This window comes from Ovis aries, chromosome 15, assembly GCF_016772045.2.
Source record: "Ovis aries strain OAR_USU_Benz2616 breed Rambouillet chromosome 15, ARS-UI_Ramb_v3.0, whole genome shotgun sequence".
In the NCBI taxonomy this organism is placed as follows: domain Eukaryota; kingdom Metazoa; phylum Chordata; class Mammalia; order Artiodactyla; family Bovidae; genus Ovis; species Ovis aries.
Window position 1 is genome coordinate 4,770,696 of NC_056068.1, and position 20,859 is coordinate 4,791,554.

At 37.7% G+C, this 20,859-nt stretch overlaps 1 protein-coding gene across 2 annotated transcripts in view; it reads right to left on the reverse strand.

Annotated features, from left to right (window-relative positions):
* Positions 1-2,381: 2,381 nt before the first annotated feature.
* Positions 2,382-20,859, reverse strand: part of DYNC2H1 (dynein cytoplasmic 2 heavy chain 1) — a 388,746-nt gene continuing 370,268 nt past the window's right edge. For both annotated transcript variants that reach the window (XM_060399635.1, XM_004015967.6), the window contains exons 88-89: positions 17,201-17,317; positions 2,382-2,637 (exon numbers count right to left, since the gene is read on the reverse strand). In XM_060399635.1, coding sequence (XP_060255618.1) covers positions 2,479-2,637; positions 17,201-17,317 — 276 coding nt within the window. In that variant the 3' untranslated portion in view covers positions 2,382-2,478. The remainder of the gene's footprint in view (positions 2,638-17,200; positions 17,318-20,859) is intronic.

Here is a 20,859-nt window from a genome sequence, read left to right on the forward strand (position 1 = left end):
TAAAAAAAATATAAACACCAGAGCATGCTAATATTTGCTCATTTTGGAAGACCAATAAATGTATTTTCTATCCTTCGTAACTTAAATTTTCAAAGTTAGTTTTCCAGAAAGAAAGGAGCTAATTAGCCCACTCTTGATAAGCTTTGATTAAACAACATATACAGAAGTGGAATTAGTCACTCCATCCTCTGAAATTCTGCAGCCCTTTGCTGGTATGTCACATAATAGATTTCATTGTACTATAATTTTTTTTCTATATCTTTTTATGTAATATATATTAAATACAAGATATGACTGGGGAAGGAAATGGCTACCCACTCCAGTAGTCCTGCCTGGAGAATCCCATGGACAGAGGAGCCTGGTGGGCTGCTATCCATAGGGTCGCACAGAGTCGGACACGACTGAAGCAACTTAGCAGCAGCAGCAGTAATATGACTATCATTAAAAGAATTTACAGAGATATTGTTTTTACCTCTCACTGTCTTATTAGGTCTTAAATCTCTCAAAAGCATGGACAGTGTATTCAGCTGTGTATTCCTGGGATATGGCCAGTGTCTGGATCACGTTATTTTATTGCTCAGTGTTACAATTCACAAGCACAAGGTTTGGAATGAGATCAATTAAAGGCCTTATGCTTCTTTAATGTTTTTTCAGTCATTTTATGCCTTGTCTTGAAGGCATTTTAGGAGTGAGCTTTTGCTGCTGGATAGGAGGGGCAAGGACAGCTAGCGAGCCCCTCCCTGCTTCCATTCTCTGAGCTCCCCAGCTAGACCACATTTCCCATGCCCTAGAAAGCAGGTGCAGCCATGCGATTCAGTTCTCTCTAATGGAATGTAAACATAAGCTGTGTGTTACATTTCTAGACACAGCCCACAAAACCTTCCCTGTATACTCCTTCCTGCTTTTCCCTTTCTGTTTATTTAAAACTTTCAGCCATTGTAGAATTTTACTGTTCCACAGAAACACAAGGGAAAGCCATGTACTGGAGAAATTACAACTTTTCATCATTTAATTATTCTATTTGTAAAATTCTTATCCTGGATTCTGTGCAATTATTCCCCATTTCTTTTGCATTACTTTGAGATGCTGGGTTAACTAAAATATAATGCATCCTTCAATGTTTAAAAAGACATTTTACCTGTGACGGATTCATGTTGATGTATGGCAAAATCAATACAATATTGTAAAGTAATTAAACTCCAATTAAAATAAACATATTTTTAAAAAAATAAAGAAAAAATTTAAAAAGACATTTTACATATATATATGTACATATATGCATGCTGCTGCTGCTGCTAGGTAGCTTCAGTCATGTCCAACTCTGCGCGACCCCATAGACAGCAGCCTACCAGGCTCCCCCGTCCCTGGGATTCTCCAGGCGAGAATGCTGGAGTGGGTTGCCATTTCCTTCTCCAACATATATGCATATATATATGTAAAACCATGAAAGACTGAAACATTATATGTCATTAAATAATGATGATATAGAAATGATAGCCAAAATATTAGATTCCTTAAATAAATATTTTAAAACTCTTATTAACTTAAAACATTAAATTTTTGAGCCAGTGAAAGTGCAGTGCCTCACAGAAACAATACAGTAAGTCTTCTGCATGTGAACCTTCAAGTTGCAAACTTTTAAAAGAGAGAACGTGTGTTCCATCAACATCAGGCGTGAGTGAAGCTGCAGTTTGCCCTCCGCCTCCTTTGCTGATGATCCTTCAGCTCTGTCTCTCCCACCTCCTCTTCCTCACCTGTAACACAGCTTGCTGGTTCACTTGATGCCAGCCCTGTAAGCCAGCCATCATGATGGACTACTGTGCTTCTCAAGGTACTACAGTATATTAAGAATGTCTTCTTTATGTTTTGTTTTTATGTATTATTTGTGTGAAAGTATTACAAACCTATTACAGTACAGTACTATATAGCAGACTGCGTTAGTTGGGGACCTGTGCTGTGCGCTGAGTCGCTCAGTCGTGTCTGACTCTTTTTGACCCCACGGCTGCCAAGCTCTGTCCATGGGATTCTCCAGGCAAGAATACTGGCGTGGATTGCCATGCCCTCCTCCAGGGGATCTTCCTAACCTAGTAATCAAACCCACATCTGCCACATTGCACGCGGATTCTTTTACCAACTGAGCCACCCAGGAAGCCCAAGAATACTGGAGTGGGTAGCCTGGGCAAACTTTGTTGGACTTACGAACCAACTGAACTTACAAATGCACTCTCAGAATGGAACTTGATTGTATGTAGGGGACTTACTGTATTATATAAGGAATACTCTATTCTAACATTGACTTAAGTTATTACTTTAAAAGGTACAAGGTGCTATCGTTATCCATTAAAGTAAAAACTCAAGATAAACAACACAGGACAACTATATGCTAATATTGTGAACCATGACTCATTACATATTTTATTCAAAGCTTAATTGATAAATGTTTCTTCTTGCTAAGACAGCTTTTATTGACATTAGGTTCTACTGATTTTTGAGAAATAGAGCTGCTCCACACTGAATCCACTGGTCTTGGTTGCCTCCACATGGAATGTTGATATTGATCACCACACGATCCCTTTCAGCACTTGTGTAAATAGGCAAAGATATGCACTCATCAGGGGAATACGGACCATATGCAGCCTGTTTAAAAGAATTAATTTTGTTTTAAAATACAGCAATATACTGTGTTGAAGCAGATTATTAGATAACCAAATATATAAACATAAAACCCTCCCAAATAATATGATTTATTTAACATTTTATTATAAAATGTTTAAAATAAAGATTAGCATAATAAACCCCATCATTCAGCTGCAACAATTATCAACTCATTGTATTTCATTTCAACCTTCCCCCAGCAACAAACATTACAGTATTTTGAACCAAATCCTACACAAAAATTTCCTTAAATATTAAAATGTCTATAAATAAAGTATAACTAATCACAGTATTATCACATAAAAATATTAACAATAATTCCTTCCTTAATATCACCTTATATCCATTATCTCATTAACCCATTCTTAAAAAAGATTTTTTTCTAAGAACAGTGGTTCAAATAGAGCCTTCATTTTGTGGTTTGCTATGTCTCTTACATCTCCTAAATTTACAAGTTTCCCTCCTTTATTCTTTGCAATTTGTTTGCTAAAGTACTATACCGAAGAGTTTCCCATATTCTAACTTTTGTTGGCTACATCCCCATGGTATCTTGTTCTTTTGTTCTCTTTATTCTTGTAAAGGGGATCTGGAGGTGAGTTCAGGTTCAGATTAAATGTTTGGTAAAAACACTGCATAGGTAATAGTGTATACTTCAATCAAGAAGCAAATAAAGTGTGGCTATCTCTTTTATTTTTTATTGAAGGTTAACTGCTTTACAGAATTTTGTTGTTTTCTATCGAACCTCAACGTGAATTAGCCATAGGTATACATATGTCCCCTCCCTCTTCAACCTTTCTTGCATCTCCCTCCCCATCCAACCCCTCTAGGTTGATACAGAGCCCCTGTTTAAGTTCCCGGAAACATAAAGCAAATTCCCATAGATACTAGGTGCCATTGATGATGATATAAATCTTGTTTATATTTAAGATTACAAAATGATGATCTAGTTACATTATTTCTTCATTTCCAAACAGAAACATATCTATAAAGAGGAAATTCCACTTGTCAATCATTTGATTACCATGAGGGAGGAAAGGCTAGATAAATGTTATCTAATTTCCCTTTATTTATGTGCTTTTAGAACAATGAATTTTTTTCCTGTTATACTGAAAAGGTGATCAGTGACTATCTATTTTTGAAGTATCATTATGAACTGGTAGATTTAAACATATTCAATGTGTTTCAATGTAATGTAATCATTATTTTATTGGTGTTCAAATTGTCAATCTTTGTGCAGTGGGAACTCATTAATTTGGCCCCTGAGGGTTTTGTTTCTACATGTATCTAATCTTAGGAAGCATCCCTAGGGCCATAGGAAGCATCACTACAAACAAAGTTAGTGGAGGTGATGGAATTCCAGTTGAGCTATTTCAAATCCTAAAGATGATGCTGTGAAAGCACTGCATTCAACATGCCAGGAAATTTGGAAAACGCAGTGGTGGCCAAAGGACTGGAAACGTCAGTTTTCATTCCAATCCCAAAGAAAGGCAATGCCAAAGGATGTTCAAACTCCTGCACAATTGTACTCATCTCACACGTTAGCAAAGTAATGCTCAAAATTCTCCAAGTGAGGCTTCAACAGTATGTAAACCGAGAACGTCCAGATGGTCAAGCTGGACTTAGAAAAGGCAGAGGAAGCAGAGATCAAACTGCAAACATCCACTGGATCAAAGAAAAAGTAAGAGAGTTCCAGAAAAACATCTACTTCTGCTTTATTGGCTACACCAAAGCCTCTGACTATGTGGACCACAATAAACTGTGGAAAATTCTTAAAGAGATGGGAATACCAGACCACCTTACTGGCTTCCTGAGAAATCTGTATGCAGGTCAGGAAACAACAGTTAGAACTGGACATAGAATAACAGACTGGTTCCAAATAGGAAAAGGAGTACATCAAAGCTGTATACTGTCACCGTGTTTATTTAACTTCTATGCAGAGTACATCATACGAAATGCCGGGCTGGATGAAGCACAAGCTGGAATCAAGATTGCCTGGAGAAATATCGATAACCTCAGATAGGCAGATGACACCACCCTTATGGCAGAAAGTGAAGAAGAACTAAAGAGCCTCTTGATGAAAGTGAAAGAGGAGAGTGAAAATGCTGGCTCAAAACTCAACATTCAAAAAAAAGAGCATATCATCCAGTCCCATCACTTCATGGCAAATAGATGGGGAAACAATGGAAACAGTGAGAGAAAATATTTTCTTGGGCTGCAAAACCACTGCAGATGGTGACTGCAGCCATGAAAGGAGCCATTAGCTCCTTGGAAGAAAGGCTATGACCAACCTAGACAGCATATTAAAAAACAGAGACATTACTTTGCCAACAAAGGTCTGTCTAGTCAAAGAATTGCTGCTTTTGAACTGTGGTGTTGGAGAAGAATCTTGAGAGTCCCTTGGACTGCAAGTAGATCAAACCAGTCAATTCTAAAGGAAGTAAGGCCTGAATATTTATTGAAAGGACTGATTGATGAAGCTGAAGCTATAATACTTTGGCCATCTGATGTGAAGAACTGACTCACTGGAAGACCCTGATTCTGGCAAAGACTGAAGGTAGGAGAAGAAGGGGATGACAGAGGATGAGATGGTTGGACGGTATCACCGACTCGATGGATATGAGTTTGAGCAAGTTCTGGGAGATGGTGATGGACAGGGAAGCCTGGCGTGCTGCAGTCCATGGGGTTGCAAAGAGTTGGGCACGACTGCTGACCTAACTGACTCTGTCCCTAGTCATCTTCAGAAGCTTTGTTTCCTTCTAAGTGTCTCAAGACACTGTAAGTTCATCTTGTTTATCTGCTGTCTCAGAAATAAAGGACAGTCATTACTCTGAGGATCCTCAGATCCTTTAATGAAAAAATGGTGCCTGCATGCATGCTCATTTGCTGAGTCCTGTCCAACTCTTAGTGACACCATAGACTATAGCCTGCCAGGCTCCTTTGTCTGTAAGATTTTTTTCCAGGCAGGAATACTGGAGTGGGTTGCCATTTCCTCCTCCAGGGGATCCTCCAAACCTAGGGATTATTCCTGCATCTCCTCCGTTAGTAGGTGATTCTTTTCTACTGAGCCACCTGGGGTGGTACTAGGGACCACAGTCTGAGTGCTAGAAATGACCTATCATTTTCCTTCTAGGATTTTTTAGTGACTGAAGCTCAGAAATATGTATTTTTTAAAGAAAATCATCAGAAGTTCATAATAATTCCAGTTCAAATTTAGGATTAATATTATTTATTGAATATATAGTTTTATTTAAAGTATGGACTATGTTTTAGAGTTAGAATGAAACATAAGACAAAGTTGGACTCATCCTAGAATTTTACAAATGATAAATTAGAAACTTATGGAGAATTTTTCATGGTGACTTAGTTAAGCAAGTGGCAACGTTGTCATAGGTAGTACAGTTGGAAAAAAAAATTGGTATTTGAATATTAGCTTGTCTAGGAGCTCCTGACCGTAGTGTAGATAGATTATTCTCTGAGTATCAGTTTCCCTATCATAAAAGGGACATAAACAACACTTGAATCCAATGATGTATTTAGGAGTTTATTATCTATCCACATATCTTCAAATCTTAGGACTACATATGCATACATTTTCTTTAATTCTTGCTAATTCTAAAATCAATTTAAGAAAAGTCCCAGCTTTTTACCATCTGCTACATGTCATGAATGGTTCTAGGATATAGAGAAATAAAAATATTTTTTGCTTCATGAAAAAATTTAAAACATTCTGTTTTTAAGAGTGGGATCATATGGAATTTTGATTATCTTTTTCAAGCCTCATTTCTATTAAACAAACATGAAAATAATGTTCTAACTTTTCTAAGTCTTTGATACAAATCAGTTAAGTCCCTTTAAAACTCATTCATTTCTAAACAATAACATAAGAAATGTACATGAGAAAATGTATTCTTTATGAAGAATCATTATCTAAATAGATAAAAAAGCCATCTGCCTTGAATCTTTCTAATTTTTCTCTCTATGTTTGTATTGATGATTCTGTCAGTTACTTATCCACTCATTTACCAGCATTTATCTGCTAACATTGTCCTTGGAATTATAAAGATTAAGAATTTTACTATATATTCAGATAGGGAAAAGAATAATCATCTTTGAAACTTATAATTTAGTTTAGGAAACAGCATATACATCAAATATTAAGAATGCAATTTCTGGAAAAATTAGTACTTTACAAAATAAAAGTAAACTACTACTCTGGGATATATTAACCTAACAAGGATTAAAGAAGAGAATGAACCCTGAGTGGGGCCTCAGAAAAAATATGGAACTTGGAGTAAAGAGAATTTTCAACCATTATTAGTCACTGCCTAATCGCTTCCCTCTTTTCCAATTCTGCTTAAATGGCAAAGCTTTAGGATTCAGAAATTCCGGTAATTTTCATAACACCTTAGCCATTCCTAAAGTTAGTAACCTAGTGCAGGCTTTCTTTTGGTATTGCCTTTAAATTCTTTAGCAAAGAGCAGACAAACATTACATATTTGTTGAACAGAAATGATGTGAATCATTGAATGTCTATTTATAATCCCAGGAAAGGTCTTAAATTATCTTTCTCTGCCACCCGATATTTGCTTTGCTTCATCTAACTTCTATGGTCAAAAATGAAAATAAAACATCACATTAAAATGTTTTATAATGCTATCACTTTCTATTCAGAAGATTTCTTTATATCTCTTCATTTTAACACCAAGCAATTTTCTCTTTAAATCAAGAATCTAAGAATAAAGCAAAGTTGATTCTCTGGATATTCACTCTCAATTTACTAGTGTTTATATATATTTCCAAATCCTTCCTAACCTGCTTTTGGTTGTAGGCTTTATGTTTAAGTGAGGGTGCAAATCTCCCCAGCAAAAACTCACAGTGTTTTAAAAGCAAAGTACCACAGTTGCTTCTTAACATTTAACTTCTCAAAATCTCATAAATGGTAAATGTTAAAACCTCCTGTAGAAAAGTTAAATGGACTTGCTCTTAGGTAACCAATAAATAAATGATCAAAGTAATAGAGCTAAGTGCTTTGTCATTCTCACTCAGCATATCTTATGCAGACAGAAGTTTCATAAACATTGTTAACTGAATTAAATTCTTATGGCACAACTCCCTCTTTAATATGTTTATCTTAATAGAAAAAGCATAAGACCCTGCTGGGCAGAAATATTTGGATGAAACTTAAAGTTTATTAATTATTAATAAATATACTAAGAGCTCAATGCAAAAAAAAGAGATATATGAGGACTTCAAATATTTCATATTATATTATATAAACAAGTTAGTTTATATAAAATTAAACATATAAAAACCTATATATTGTGATTACTCACACTCATGCCTAGGCCCCAGGGAAAGTGACTTAAAAATATATATGTACTGCAAATAGAAGGCAACATGCTAATAAGTGAAAGAAGCTGTTTATAATCATTTAGCCAACAAACCAAAGAAAATAACAAAATAAAATAACACCAGAGAACAACAACAACAACAACAAAAAACCAAATTAACCCCAGGTGAATTATGATAAATATTTTGCCAATATCAATTCAAATTTCACTATAATAAAACATGTGAGGGCAAACTTCACATGATGAGAAATAGCTTTAGGCATAAGGTCCAACTTATTTATGCGTAAAGTCCAACTAACTTCTTCTATTATGAACCAAGTCAATGAACAGCTATTCGCTTTAGAAAAGAAGATGTGAGAAAATCAGAAGTTAAGTGGCATACTTTTAAAGTAATGCAACCCTGAAAAAAATAACTATTTCATAACAGGAAATTAAACAACATGCCAACAATAAATATGTTGAAAGACTCTGTTCTATCAAGAATGTCTAGCTACTCTTTAAAATGTATTTTGGTAGAGAACTACTTCACTGTTTTTCAATAATACAATGCTAACAACATTGCTTTCAGAGTAAGTCCTTAAGAAAAAAAAGTCACATAGAAAAAATAGTAATACTTAATATTTTTAAATCAGAGTATATAAAAGGCAGCGTTTTCAGCATATATCATTTCATACTGTGAGTGGCATGTCATTTTATAATCATTTTATAGTCATAATTTCCCTGGGAATGAAATTGTTTCTAAAGTTGAACTGTCAATTGTGACACCTCTTGGAAGGTATAGGCCTGTGGGGTTCAGGCTGGTCCAGAATTTCTGTTACTGTGCGGCTGATAAGACCCTAAGTAATGCTCTTCACTGGGAAAATAGATCAAAGGCAAACTGACTTCCTATGGAATGTAAGAACAGGGCATTATAAAGGCTGACCTACCTCAAAAGGTAGTATTGCCCTAACTGTTATGTGGAACACTAGATCCTCATGGAGGTGGGGTGCAGGTACAGGAAAAGGGTTGTGTGTTAGGAAACTTTGGGGAATTCTCAGTTTTTAACATTCTCAAAACCACCATAAATTTCTAAATTTAAATTTGTATACTGAACAAGTTTTCTGAGAACCATTATGGAAAAATGCAGTGTAGAACACTTTGGAGAAAGTGAACGCTTTTGGGGGTAAAATCCCTTAGGGGAATCTTAATTTGGACGTATGTTATTTTAACCCCCAGTACTGAGCTGTAACTGGAAGAACCTTAAGAATCTGCATCATGAATGAATGAGTCAATGAAGGCATAAAGGAATCATGTGAGTGTAGGATATATTACTTGCTGAACATAGACAATGGTAAACAGAAACACTAGGAAAATAGCACCAGCATTTTACCACCTTTTAATTCTTTTGGACATTTCTAATTAGAATTTTGTTGGCTGACAAAGTACATTACATATAACAGTTCAGTTCAGTTCAGTTCAGTTGCTCAGTCATGTCCGACTCTTTGCGACCCCATGAATCGCAGCACGCCAGCCCTCCCTGTCCATCACCAACTCCCGGAGTTCACTCACGTCCATCGAGTCCGTGATGCTGTCCAGCCATCTCATCCTCTGTCGTCCCCTTCTCCTCCTGCCCCCAATTCCTCCCAGCATCAGTCTTTCCCAGTGAGTCAACTCTTCTCATGAGGTGGCCAAAGTACTGGAGTTTCAGAAGCAATAGTAAACCTCCCATTTTCCTCAATTAAAGTCTTAAGAATTAGCTGTTCATGTCCTTTGTTAAGTATTACCATGTAAGTTCTTCGGTCTTTCACAACCTAAAATGCTCTTTTACAATGAAAACACCATGCACCTCACAGCAATGCTGTGCAAGTGCCTGGGTTACTGGGCCTGTTTCCGCTGAAGTAGAGTTGTTCAGGACTTTCAGGTGTCAGAAGCACGTGTGCATGCGCGCTCAGCGCTGCCTGACTCTGTGCGACCCCAGGGACTGCAGTCCGCCAGGCTCCTCCGTCCATGGGATTCTCTAGGCAAGAGTACTGGAGAGAGTTGCCATGCCCTCCTCCAGGAGATCTTCCCAAACCAGGGATCAAACCTGATTCTCTTGTGGAACCTGCACTGCAGGCAGGTTCTTTACTGCTGAGCCATTGGGGTAGCCCTTCTTTCTCCTTAGGTATCAGATAATATGATGCAAATAATTTGTGGAATAACCTTATTCAGGCCCAAAAGGAATTAGTTACCAAAGTTCTGAACTTCATTATTTTATTTAAGCTTACTAAATGATTCTGCACTTTCTGCAATAAAGTAGCTGTAAGAGTAAGTGGAAAAGGAACTCGTTTACTTGTTTATGTAAGTTGATGTTGATGCTTCCTTCGATTTTATGTTGGTTCCTACCCTCCTGGTAAAAATGCATTAAAATATGATGATCCCCACCAAATTCTACACAGCTTATTAAAGATGGATATAGCTGGAATAAAAAATAATTTCTTGAACAAAATAATATTTAACTCAAGCAGAAGTTGGAGAGTTTGACAGTTTATACAGAGTCAGCAAACTTTTCCATAAGAGGCCAGATAGTAAATAATTTCAGGATTTATGGGCTATATGTCTGGGATGTAACTGCATCCTTAACTCTGCTGCAGCAGTCTGGAAGCGTCTACATAAATGAGCAGATCTGTTTTCCACACAAAATTTTCTTCATGGACACCAAAATTCACTTAATTCATTTCGGTTAACTTTTACATGTCATAAAATACTATCCTTCTGAGTTTTTCATCTGTTTAAAAAGATACAAGTCATTCATGATCACATTACTATGGGCTGCACAAAAATAAGCTGTGCCCTGGATTTGGCCTGCGGACTGTAGTTTCCTAAACACTAGTTTATACTATAGGTTGACTCAGTATCAGGCCCAAGATTTAAGAGAAATAACCTGAATTTGAAACTTAGTTGCCTACCTTGATCAAGCTACACAGTCTTTTAAACTTATGTTTTCTGAGTTTACAAGGGAAATGATAACATTTTTAATGTTTTTAAATGTTTTTATAACATTTTCCTATTTCAGTACTTCCTATTTCAAATATTTTTGGAAGGCCTAACTATCTTATTTCTAAACATTCTGTACAGTGTTTGACACATAATCAATACAGATAAATATTCATTGCTATTATTCAAATACTAATGCTACTACTGGGGGACCCATAACAAGTCACTTAGTTTACCAGATTTGCAGTTTCTTCCTCAGGAAAACATAGAGAAAAACTGCTCTACCAAACTCGGAGGATTACTGTGAAAACATATGTGATTGTATTTCACTCTATGTCAATCTTCAGTTCTCTCAGTGCTAGACCAATTTTCTAAAACTAAAAATCTGATCTTACCACACACCCGTTCTGAATTCTTAATGACTTTCTATTGATCATAAGACAGGCTCAACTCCTTGGCATGGCTCCAAGGCTTGTCATACTTGGGCTCAGCCTTTTTTTCTGACTACATCCCCTATCATTCTTCGGTTTGAACCATTCCAGTACATTTGTACTATATTTGCAGTTCCCAGAACAACCTAAATTCTTCTCCTATCTCCATGCATTCAAAACTACGTCCCCTTCTGTACGGAATGCCTTGGTCCTACCATTTTTGAATTTGTCCTTGAACTTTTCATACTTCTATTGTGAATACAGTTTGGGGAAGATGCTTCCTTTCCCTGTGAGATCATCAGACTTTCCCACTTCTGCTTACACATGACAGAGCTGAGGTCTCCTTCATCTGCCAAAACATTTTATCTAATCCTCCATAAATGCACTTCCGTAATTTTGAACTGAATGGTTTCTTTTCCCCTTTGTCTCTACTCAACAGAAGACTCTCTGAAGGAAGATATTTATTTTGTTACCCCACTGTTCAGAACATGGCATATAATAGGAACTTACGTATTGAATGATGATTGAAAGCACTTAGTGTACTGTAAAGTACCATATGAAATAATTATTATCATACTATTATAAAAACGTTTTAAAATGTTCACATCAGGATAAGTTAGACTTACCATGTGTACTAACTAACCATGTAAGTTAGTACTTACCCTGCTGGGTACTTCACAGATACAGGGCCTTAACATGGTTCTATAGGAAACGCCAGTCTCCACTTTCAAATGAGGCTCATTGAGACCGGGCAATTAGCCCCAAATCACCCAGATCTTAAGTCTGAGAGCTGGGAATGGGATTTAGTCTGTTAGACTCCAAAATGCTGTTCTGAAACATTTAGCAACATGCCCCATATTCTCTCCCCTCTTAGTTGATCCAGGAGAGGCAGTCAAAACAGGAAGGTTATATGGGAAAATGAGCCTCACTTAAGGAAGGCGGGGGAAAAAGAAGTGGGGAAGCACCTTAAATTCTTCCATTCTGTGTCAGGAAAAAGTGAAAAAGCCTTGGAGGAAACCCCTTTTACAAAAATAATAAATTCATCTTATCTCTCAATAATCACTTTTATTGACTAGGCCAATCATTTTATCTCTCTTTACATGAGCTATTTTTCAAATTAAATTATTTTTAGCTTTCCATTCCAGTCCTGTTTTTTAAAGTATGGTAAATAAAATCGTATAGAAATGATACTCAGAGCAAAGTGTTGTAGAAGGATAAATTCCAAGTCTCACAAGGTTATGCTGCTTTTTATACAGCCCAGTACAGCACTGCATTTTTGGTTTGCAGTTTATGGTCAGTTATGTGGGTACTGCTTGAGGTCATTGTCTTCTGCATTTATGCTTACTCAGGTAGTCTCCATGCTCTATTTTTATTGCTGGGATTTCTCCATAAGTGAGGAGAAGGCAATGGCACCCCACTCCAGTACTATTGCCTGGAAAATCCCGTGGACGAAGGAGCCTGGTAGGCTGCAGTCCATGCGGTCGCGAAGAGTCTGACACGACTGAGCGGCTTCCCTTTCACTTTTTACTTTCATGCATTGGAGGAGGAAATGGCAACCCACTCCAGTGTTCTTGCCTGGAAAATCCCAGGGATAGGGCAGACTGGTGGCTGCCATCTATGGGGTCGCACAGAGTCGGACACAACTGAAGCAACTTAGCAGTAGCAGCAGCTCCTTAAGTGAACCAGTTTATACATGTCCTACCTTACCTCTTCATCAAGGTCACTATATGGCTTTTAATTTTGTTTGCCAAAGAATTAACACGTTACATAATTAAAAAATTGGCATCATATACAACTTTATATGTTACCTTAACCTTAACTTTTATATGTAACTTTCAATCTGGTTCATACACCTAATGTGTGTAATCCATAATTGCTTGATACACCAATTTCTTACATGAATCAATAGCTTGATAGAAATAAAGTAATTTCACCTTCTCTCATTTCATGAAAGAAAATGAAGCTTATATGGCGGGGGGAAATGGAGAGTTTCTCAGAGATGTATGTTCTTTTAGGTCAGAGAATGCTCTTATATATCTCTGAGCAGTAACTGCTACGGTTTTATTAGTTTCTATTTTAAAATACATATTCTGATTTTTAAATTTTTTTACTTTACAAAAGGAATTATAATAATTGGAAAATTCAATAAAATATTTCCCAACTAGAAAATTATTTTTCTTATAGTAAATGGTATAAGAAATTGTTTTGTTGGTGACTATATATGCAATCAAAACTTTAAGATTACATGTATTCATACTTACATTTAAAAATTCTATTGTTAAGTAAGAGTTTCCCTCAAGCTCCATTGTTAAAAAATTGAAGGTTTTAAAAGGGAAAGTGAAAGTGGCTCATTTGTGTACGACTCTTTTGGAACCCATGACTACACAGTCCATGGAATTCTCCAGGCAAGAATTCTGGAGTGGGTAGCCCTTCCCTTCTCCAGTGGATCTTCCCAACCCAGGTATCAAACCCAGGTCTCCCGCATTACAGACGGATTCTTTCTTTACGAGCTGAGCCACAAGGGAAGCCCCTTAAAAGGGAAAAGTCAACTTAATAAGTCTCTGTCAAGACAGTTTTCTTCATTTGCCAAACAGGAGCATAATGACAAGGTATGATATAAAAGCCAGATGTGTATTAACATCATGCTGCTTTCGATTTCTGCATGCTTAGCTATATGAAACACATTTAAGTTACGTGGCCACATATTTCCTCATTTACGCTATGTGAACACATTTCCATATTTGAAAATAGGAATAATAATTCCACCTTGCAGGGCTACTCAGAAAAGTATAAGGTAAAGTATATAAAGCATTTAGCACATTGCTGAAAATAACAGGAACATTGGTAGTCCACATACCCATTTAGCGTTTTTTTTTCTTTTTAGACTAAAGCTTATTTAGAAATTAAAATTATGATGTTATTCTTTCATAATAAAATAAAGGCTTTAAAATGTCCTATCAGTTCAGTTCAGTTGCTCAGTCGTGTCCGACTCTTTGTGACCCTATGGACTGCTGCATGCCAGGCCTCCATGTCCATCACCAACTCCCAGAGTACACTCAAACTCATGTCCCTTGAGTCAGTAATGCCATCCAACCATCTCATCCTCTGTTATCCCCTTCTCCTCCCATCTTTACCCTTTCCCAGCATCAGGGTCTTTTCAAATGAGTCACCTCTTCACATCAGGTGGCCAAAGTACTGGAGTTTCAGCTTCAACATCAGACCTTCCAGTGAATACTTAGGAGTGATTTCCTTTAGGATGGCCTGGTTTGATCTTTTTGCAGTCCAAGGGACCCTCTAGAGTCTTCTCCAACACCACAGTTCAAAAGCAGCAATTCTGCAGCATTCAGCTTTCTTTATATTCCAACTCTCACATCCATATATGTGGTGAAAAACCACTAGAAAAACCATAGCCTTGACTAGACAGACCTTAGTTGGCAAAGTAATGTCTCTGCTTTTTAATATGGTGTCTAAGTTGGTTACAGTTTTTCTTCCAAGGAGAAAGCATCTTTTAATTTCATGGCTGCAGTCACCATCTGCAGTGATTCTGGAGCCCCCATAATAAAAGTCAGCCACTGTTTCCATTGTTTCCCCATCTATGTTGAGTTTTAAGCGAACTCTTTCACTTTCATCAAGAGGCTCTTTAGTGCCTCTTCACTTTCTGCCATAAGGTGTCATCTGCATATCTGAGGTCATTGATATTTCTCCTGGCAATCTTGATTCCAGCTTATGCTTCATCCAGCCCAGTGTTTCTCATGATGTACTCTGCATAGAAGTTAAATAAGCACGGTGACAACATACAGCCTTGGCATACTCCTTTTCCTATTTGGAACCAGTCTGTTGTTCCATGTCCAGTTCTAACTGTTGCTTCTTGACCTGCATACAGATTTCTCAGAAGGCAGGTCAGGTGGTCTGGCATTTCCATCTCTTTCAGAATTTTCCACAGTTTGTTGTGACCCACACAGTCAAAGGTCTGGCACAGTCAATAAAGCAGAAGTAGATGATTTTATGAAACTCTCTCGCTTTTTCGGTGATCCAATGGATGTTGGCAATTTGATCTCTGGTTCCTCTGCCTTTTCTAAAACCAGCTTGAACATCTGGAAGTTCACAGTTCACGCACTGTAGAAGCCTGCCTTGGAGAATTTTGAGCATTACTTTGCTAGCATGTGAGATGAGTGCAATTGTGCAGTAGTTTGAGCATTCTTTGGCATTGCCTTTCTTTGGGACTGGAATCAAAACTGACCTTTCCAGTCCTGTGTCCACTGATGAGTTTTCCAAATGTGCTGGCATATTGCACTTTCACAGCATCATCTTTCAGGATTTGAAATAGCTCAACTGGAATTCCATCACCTCCACTAGCTTTGTTCATAGTGATGCTTTCTAAGGTCCGCTTGACTTCACATTCCAGGATGTCTGGTCCTAGGTGAGTGACCACACCTGGGTCATAAAGCTCTTTTTTGTATAGATCTGTGTATTCTTGCCACCTCTTCTGAATATCTTCTGCTTCTGTTAGGTCCATACCATTTCTGTCCTTTATTGAGCCCATCTTTGCATGAAATGTTCTCTTGGTATCTCTAATTTTCTTGCAGAGATCTGTAGTCTTTCCCAGTCTATTGTTTTCCTCTATTTCTTTGTACTGATCACTGAGGAAGACTTTGTTATCTCTCCTTGCTATTCTTTGAAACTCTGCATTCAAATGGGTATATCTTTCCTTTTCTCCTTTGCCTTTCATTTCTCTGCTTCTCTCAGCTATCTGTAAGGCCTCCTCAGACAACCATTTTGCCTTTTTGCATTTCTTTTTCTTGGGGATGATCTGCTCCCTGTCTCCTGTACAATGTCACAAACCTCCATCCATAGTTCATCAGGCACTCTGTCTATCAGATCTAGTCCCCTGAATTTATTTGTCACTTACACTGTATAATCATAAGGGATTTGATTTAGGTCATACCTGAATGGTCTAATGGTTTTCCCTACTTTTTTCAATTTCAGTCTGAATTTGGCAATAAGGAGTTCATGATCTGAGCCACAGTCAGCTCCCGGTCTTGGTTTTGCTGACTGTATAGAGCTTCTCCATCTTTGGCTGCAAAGAATATAGTCAAGCTGATTTTGGTATTGACCATCTGGTGATGTCCATGTGTAAAGTCTTCTCTAGTGTTGTTGGAAGAGGGTGTATGCTATGACCAGTGTGTTCTCTTAGCAAAACTCTATTAGCCTTTGCCCTGTTTCATTCTGTACTCCAAGGCCAAATTTGCCTGTTACTCCACACATTTTTTGATTTTCTACTTTTGCATTCCTGTCCCCTAGGGAAGGGGGAGCCTGATGGGCTGCCATCTATGGGGTCGCACAGAGTCAGACATGACTGAAGCGACTTAGCAGCAACAGCAGCCCCTATAACGACTGTGGGCAAGAATCCCTTAGAAGAATTGAGTAGCCATCATAGTCAAGAAGTGTCCAAAATGCAGTACTTGGATGCAATCTCAAAAACAACAGAATATCTCTGTTCATTTCCAAGGGAAACCATTCAATATCACAGTAATCAAAGTCTATGCCCTGACCAGTAATGCTGAAGAAGCTGAAGTTGAACGGATCTGTGAGGGCCTACAAGACCTTCTAGAACTAACATCCCCTCAAAGAAAAAAAAGTCCTATACATCTTAAATATAATAAAGGACACAGTATTTTGAGTATAAATTTGTTCAAATGCAGTGAGATTAAAAAGTAAATAAAAAATTCATAGGCCAAGAACATCTTATTAAAACTATATAATCCAAAAATGAATTGATTAAAGTTGTCCCTGTTAAAAATGTATTACCTGTGGAATCCAGCCCATAAAACAAGGGAGAACTGACGATACACTAGGAGAATCATGCTGATTTTCACAAAGTCGATTTCCATCAAAACTGCATCCTTCCAGCAGTAAGCCACTGATCTGCCATAGAGATATACAAACCATTAAAATACATATTACAGTCTGAAACGACAGGAGTTACTCTATTGTATCTTCAGAAGGAAGGCAACAATCTCCATTGTAACTACACATTTCAAACAGTGTTAAAACAAAGACTATGGTATTTTATCTGAGAATAATGAAGGAGAAGGCCTGGACCAGTGTTCACTGTGAGCTTCCTTTAGGCTTAGTCCTGAATTTTAGCAAATATTTGAGAAAAAAATACTTACAAATGTCATCAGTTATACAACTGCACGTGCTTTGGCACTAGAATAATAGAAATATAATGACAAAAGCCAAAATGTTACTCTTTTTACAGGAGGGGGAAAGACAAGCACACTAGAGAAAAAAACAAGTGCTCCTTGCTTGGAATTCTGACATCATTTTCTAAAGAATAGAACAACATTCAGAAAGGTTAATGCAAAATAATTTTTAACATGTCACACACAGCTGAAAGAAGAATAAAATAAAAGGAAAAAAAAGAGTTCATCTCTTGGGGACTCCCCTCGTGGTCCACTGGTTCAGAACCTGTCTTCCCCACTGTAGGTTTGATGTATGAGGCAGGGCACCCTAAGCCAGTGTTCTGGGACCACCCAGATGGATAGGGTGGGAGGGAGGGGCTCAGGATGGGGGACACATGTGCACCTGTGGCCAATCAATGCCGATGTATGGCAAAGCCACCACAATATTGTAATTATCCTCCAATTAAAATTAATTAATAAATTAAAAATAAATCTGTCTTCCATGGGTTCAATCCTTGGTCAGGGAAGTAAGATTCCACATTCCACAGGGCAACTATACTCACTTGCCTCAACTAGTGTGGGTGACAGTAACTCAGTCATGCCCGACTCTTTGAGACTCCATGGACTGCAGCCCACCAGGGTCTGTCTGTGGAATTTTCCAGGCAAGAATGCTGGAGTGGGTTGCCATTTCCTTCTCCAGCCACAACTAGAGACACAGCCAAAAATAAATATATTAAAAAAAACAAACAAAAAAGGAGTTCCTCTCTTACTCTAAATTAACCTTAGTGTAAATTTATGAAATTATGAAAATAAAAATATAAATATTTTGGTAATGTTAGCTTCATATTTCTTAAGTTCATTCTTTCAGTTTCTGATAATAAATGTAGAGTCTGCATTTTGAATTCAGATCCATATCTATATTCTCACAATTTGAACTTGATAGAAAATAAAACAATCTTGTATTGTTTAGTGCCTTTGAAGTTTTAACATACTATAGAGTTTTAGAGGTAAGGGAATGCATGAAGTTGAAAGAGCTGAAATCATTTTCAACTACATTATAGTTAGGGGATGGTTATGGGACGAGCACTAGTAGAGTATGCCTTGGCAAACAGTTCTGATTAGTTGCTTTACCATGGAAACATGAACAACTCGTTCGTCAGTGAAAGAGTTGGGATAAAAACAGAATTACTGAATTCCTAAGTTCAACATTCTTTCTGTACCACTGATATGATGTTATAAGGCCACTTTAAGGGTTGCTTAAGTATAGCCTTGAGGAAAAGTAAATTAAAAATTTTTTAATTAATTTTAATTGGAGGCTACTTTACAATATTGTGATTTTTGTCATACATTGATATGAATCACCCACAGGTGTACATGTATGTGTTCCCCATCCTGAATTCCCTCCCACCTCCCTCCCCATCCCATCCCGCAGGGTTGTCTGAGTGCACTGGCTTTGAGTGCCCTGTTTCATGCATTGAACTTGGACTGGTGATCTATTTCATATATGGTAATATATATGTTTTAATGCTATTCTCTCAAATCATCCCACTCTTGCCTTCTCCCAGAGTCTAAAAGTCTGTTCTTTACATCCGTGTCTCCTTTGCTGTCTCGCATATAGGGTTATCATTACCATCTTTCTAAATTCCAAATATATGCATTAATATACTGTATTGGTGTTTTTCTTTCTGACTTACTTCACTCTGTATAATAGGTTCCAGTTTCATCCACCTCATTAGAACTGATTCAAATGCATTCTTTTTAATGGCTGAGTAATACTCCATTGTGTAATCACAGCTTTCTTATCCATTCATCTGCTGATGGACATCTAGGTTGTTTCCATGTCCTGGCTATAGTAAGCAGTGCTGCGATTAACATGGGGGTACACGTGTCTCTTTCAGTTCTGGTTTCCTTGGTGTGTATGCCCAGCAGTGGGATTGCTGGGTCATACAGCAGTTCTATTTCCAGTTTTTTAAGGAATCTCCACACTGTTCTCCATAGTGGCTGTACTAGTTTGCATTCCCACCAACAGTGTAAGAGGGTTGACTTTTCTCCACACCCTCTCCAGCATTTATTGTTAGTAGACTTTTTGATGGCAGCCATTCTGGCTGGCGTGAAATGGTACCTCATTGTGATTTTGATTTGCATTTCTCTGATAACGAGTGATGTTGAGCATCTTTTCATGAGTTTGTTAGCCATCTGTATGTCTTCTTTGGAGAAATGTCTGTTTAGTTCTTTGGCCCATTTTTTGATTAAAATTTAAGTGCTTCCTAATTTCAGTGCTAGAAAATCCCTATCTAGCCTATCCCTTCTCCAGGGGATCTTCCCAACCCAGGAATCAACCTGGGGTCCCCTGCATTGCAAGCAGATTCTTTACCAACTAAGCTATCAGGGAAGCCCTAGAGAGTCCCTAGGCAACATAATTCTTCTACAGCCTCTTTCAGAAATTTCACTGAGGTTTGAGCTCAAGTGGTCTCTATAGCAATTTGTAAAAGCAGTCCCCACAGATAGTGTCACAACTTGACTATGTAATATGCATAGTACATATGCTATTGTTGTGTTCCATCAGTAAGTCATGTTCAACTCTTTGTGACTCCGTGGACTGCAGCATGCCAGGCTCTTGTGTGTTACCTCCAAGCGTGTGCTCCAATTTATGTCCATTGTGTTGGTGATGCTATCTATCTCATCCTCTGCTGCCTCTTCTCCTATGGCCTTCAATCTTTCCCAGTGTCAGTCTTTTCCAATGAGTTGGCTCTTTTCATCAGGTGGCCAAAGTGATGAAGCTTCACCTTCAGACATCAATCCTTCTAATGAATATTCAGGGTTGATTTGCTTTAGGCTCCACTGGTTTAATCTCCTTGCTGTCCAAGGGACTCTCCTCTGGCACCACAATTTGAAAGCATCAGTTCTTTGGCGCTCAGCCTTCTTTATGTTCCAAGTCCCACATTTGGACATGACTACTAGAAAAACCATAGCTTTGACTATATGGGCATTTTGTTGACAAAGTGATGTCTCTGCTAATACTGTTTAGGTTTATCATACCTTTCCTTCCAAGGAAGGAATTTAATTTACCTTTAATTTCATGGCTTCAGTTACCATCTGCAGTGATTTTGGAGCCCGAGAAAATACAATTTGCCACTGTATCCACTTTTCACCCATCTATTTGCCATGAAGTGATGGGACCAGATGCCATGATCTTAGTTTTTTGCATGTTGAGTTTTAATCCAGCCTCTTCACTTTCTTCTTTCACCCTCGTCAACAGGCTCTTTAGTACCTCTTTGCTTT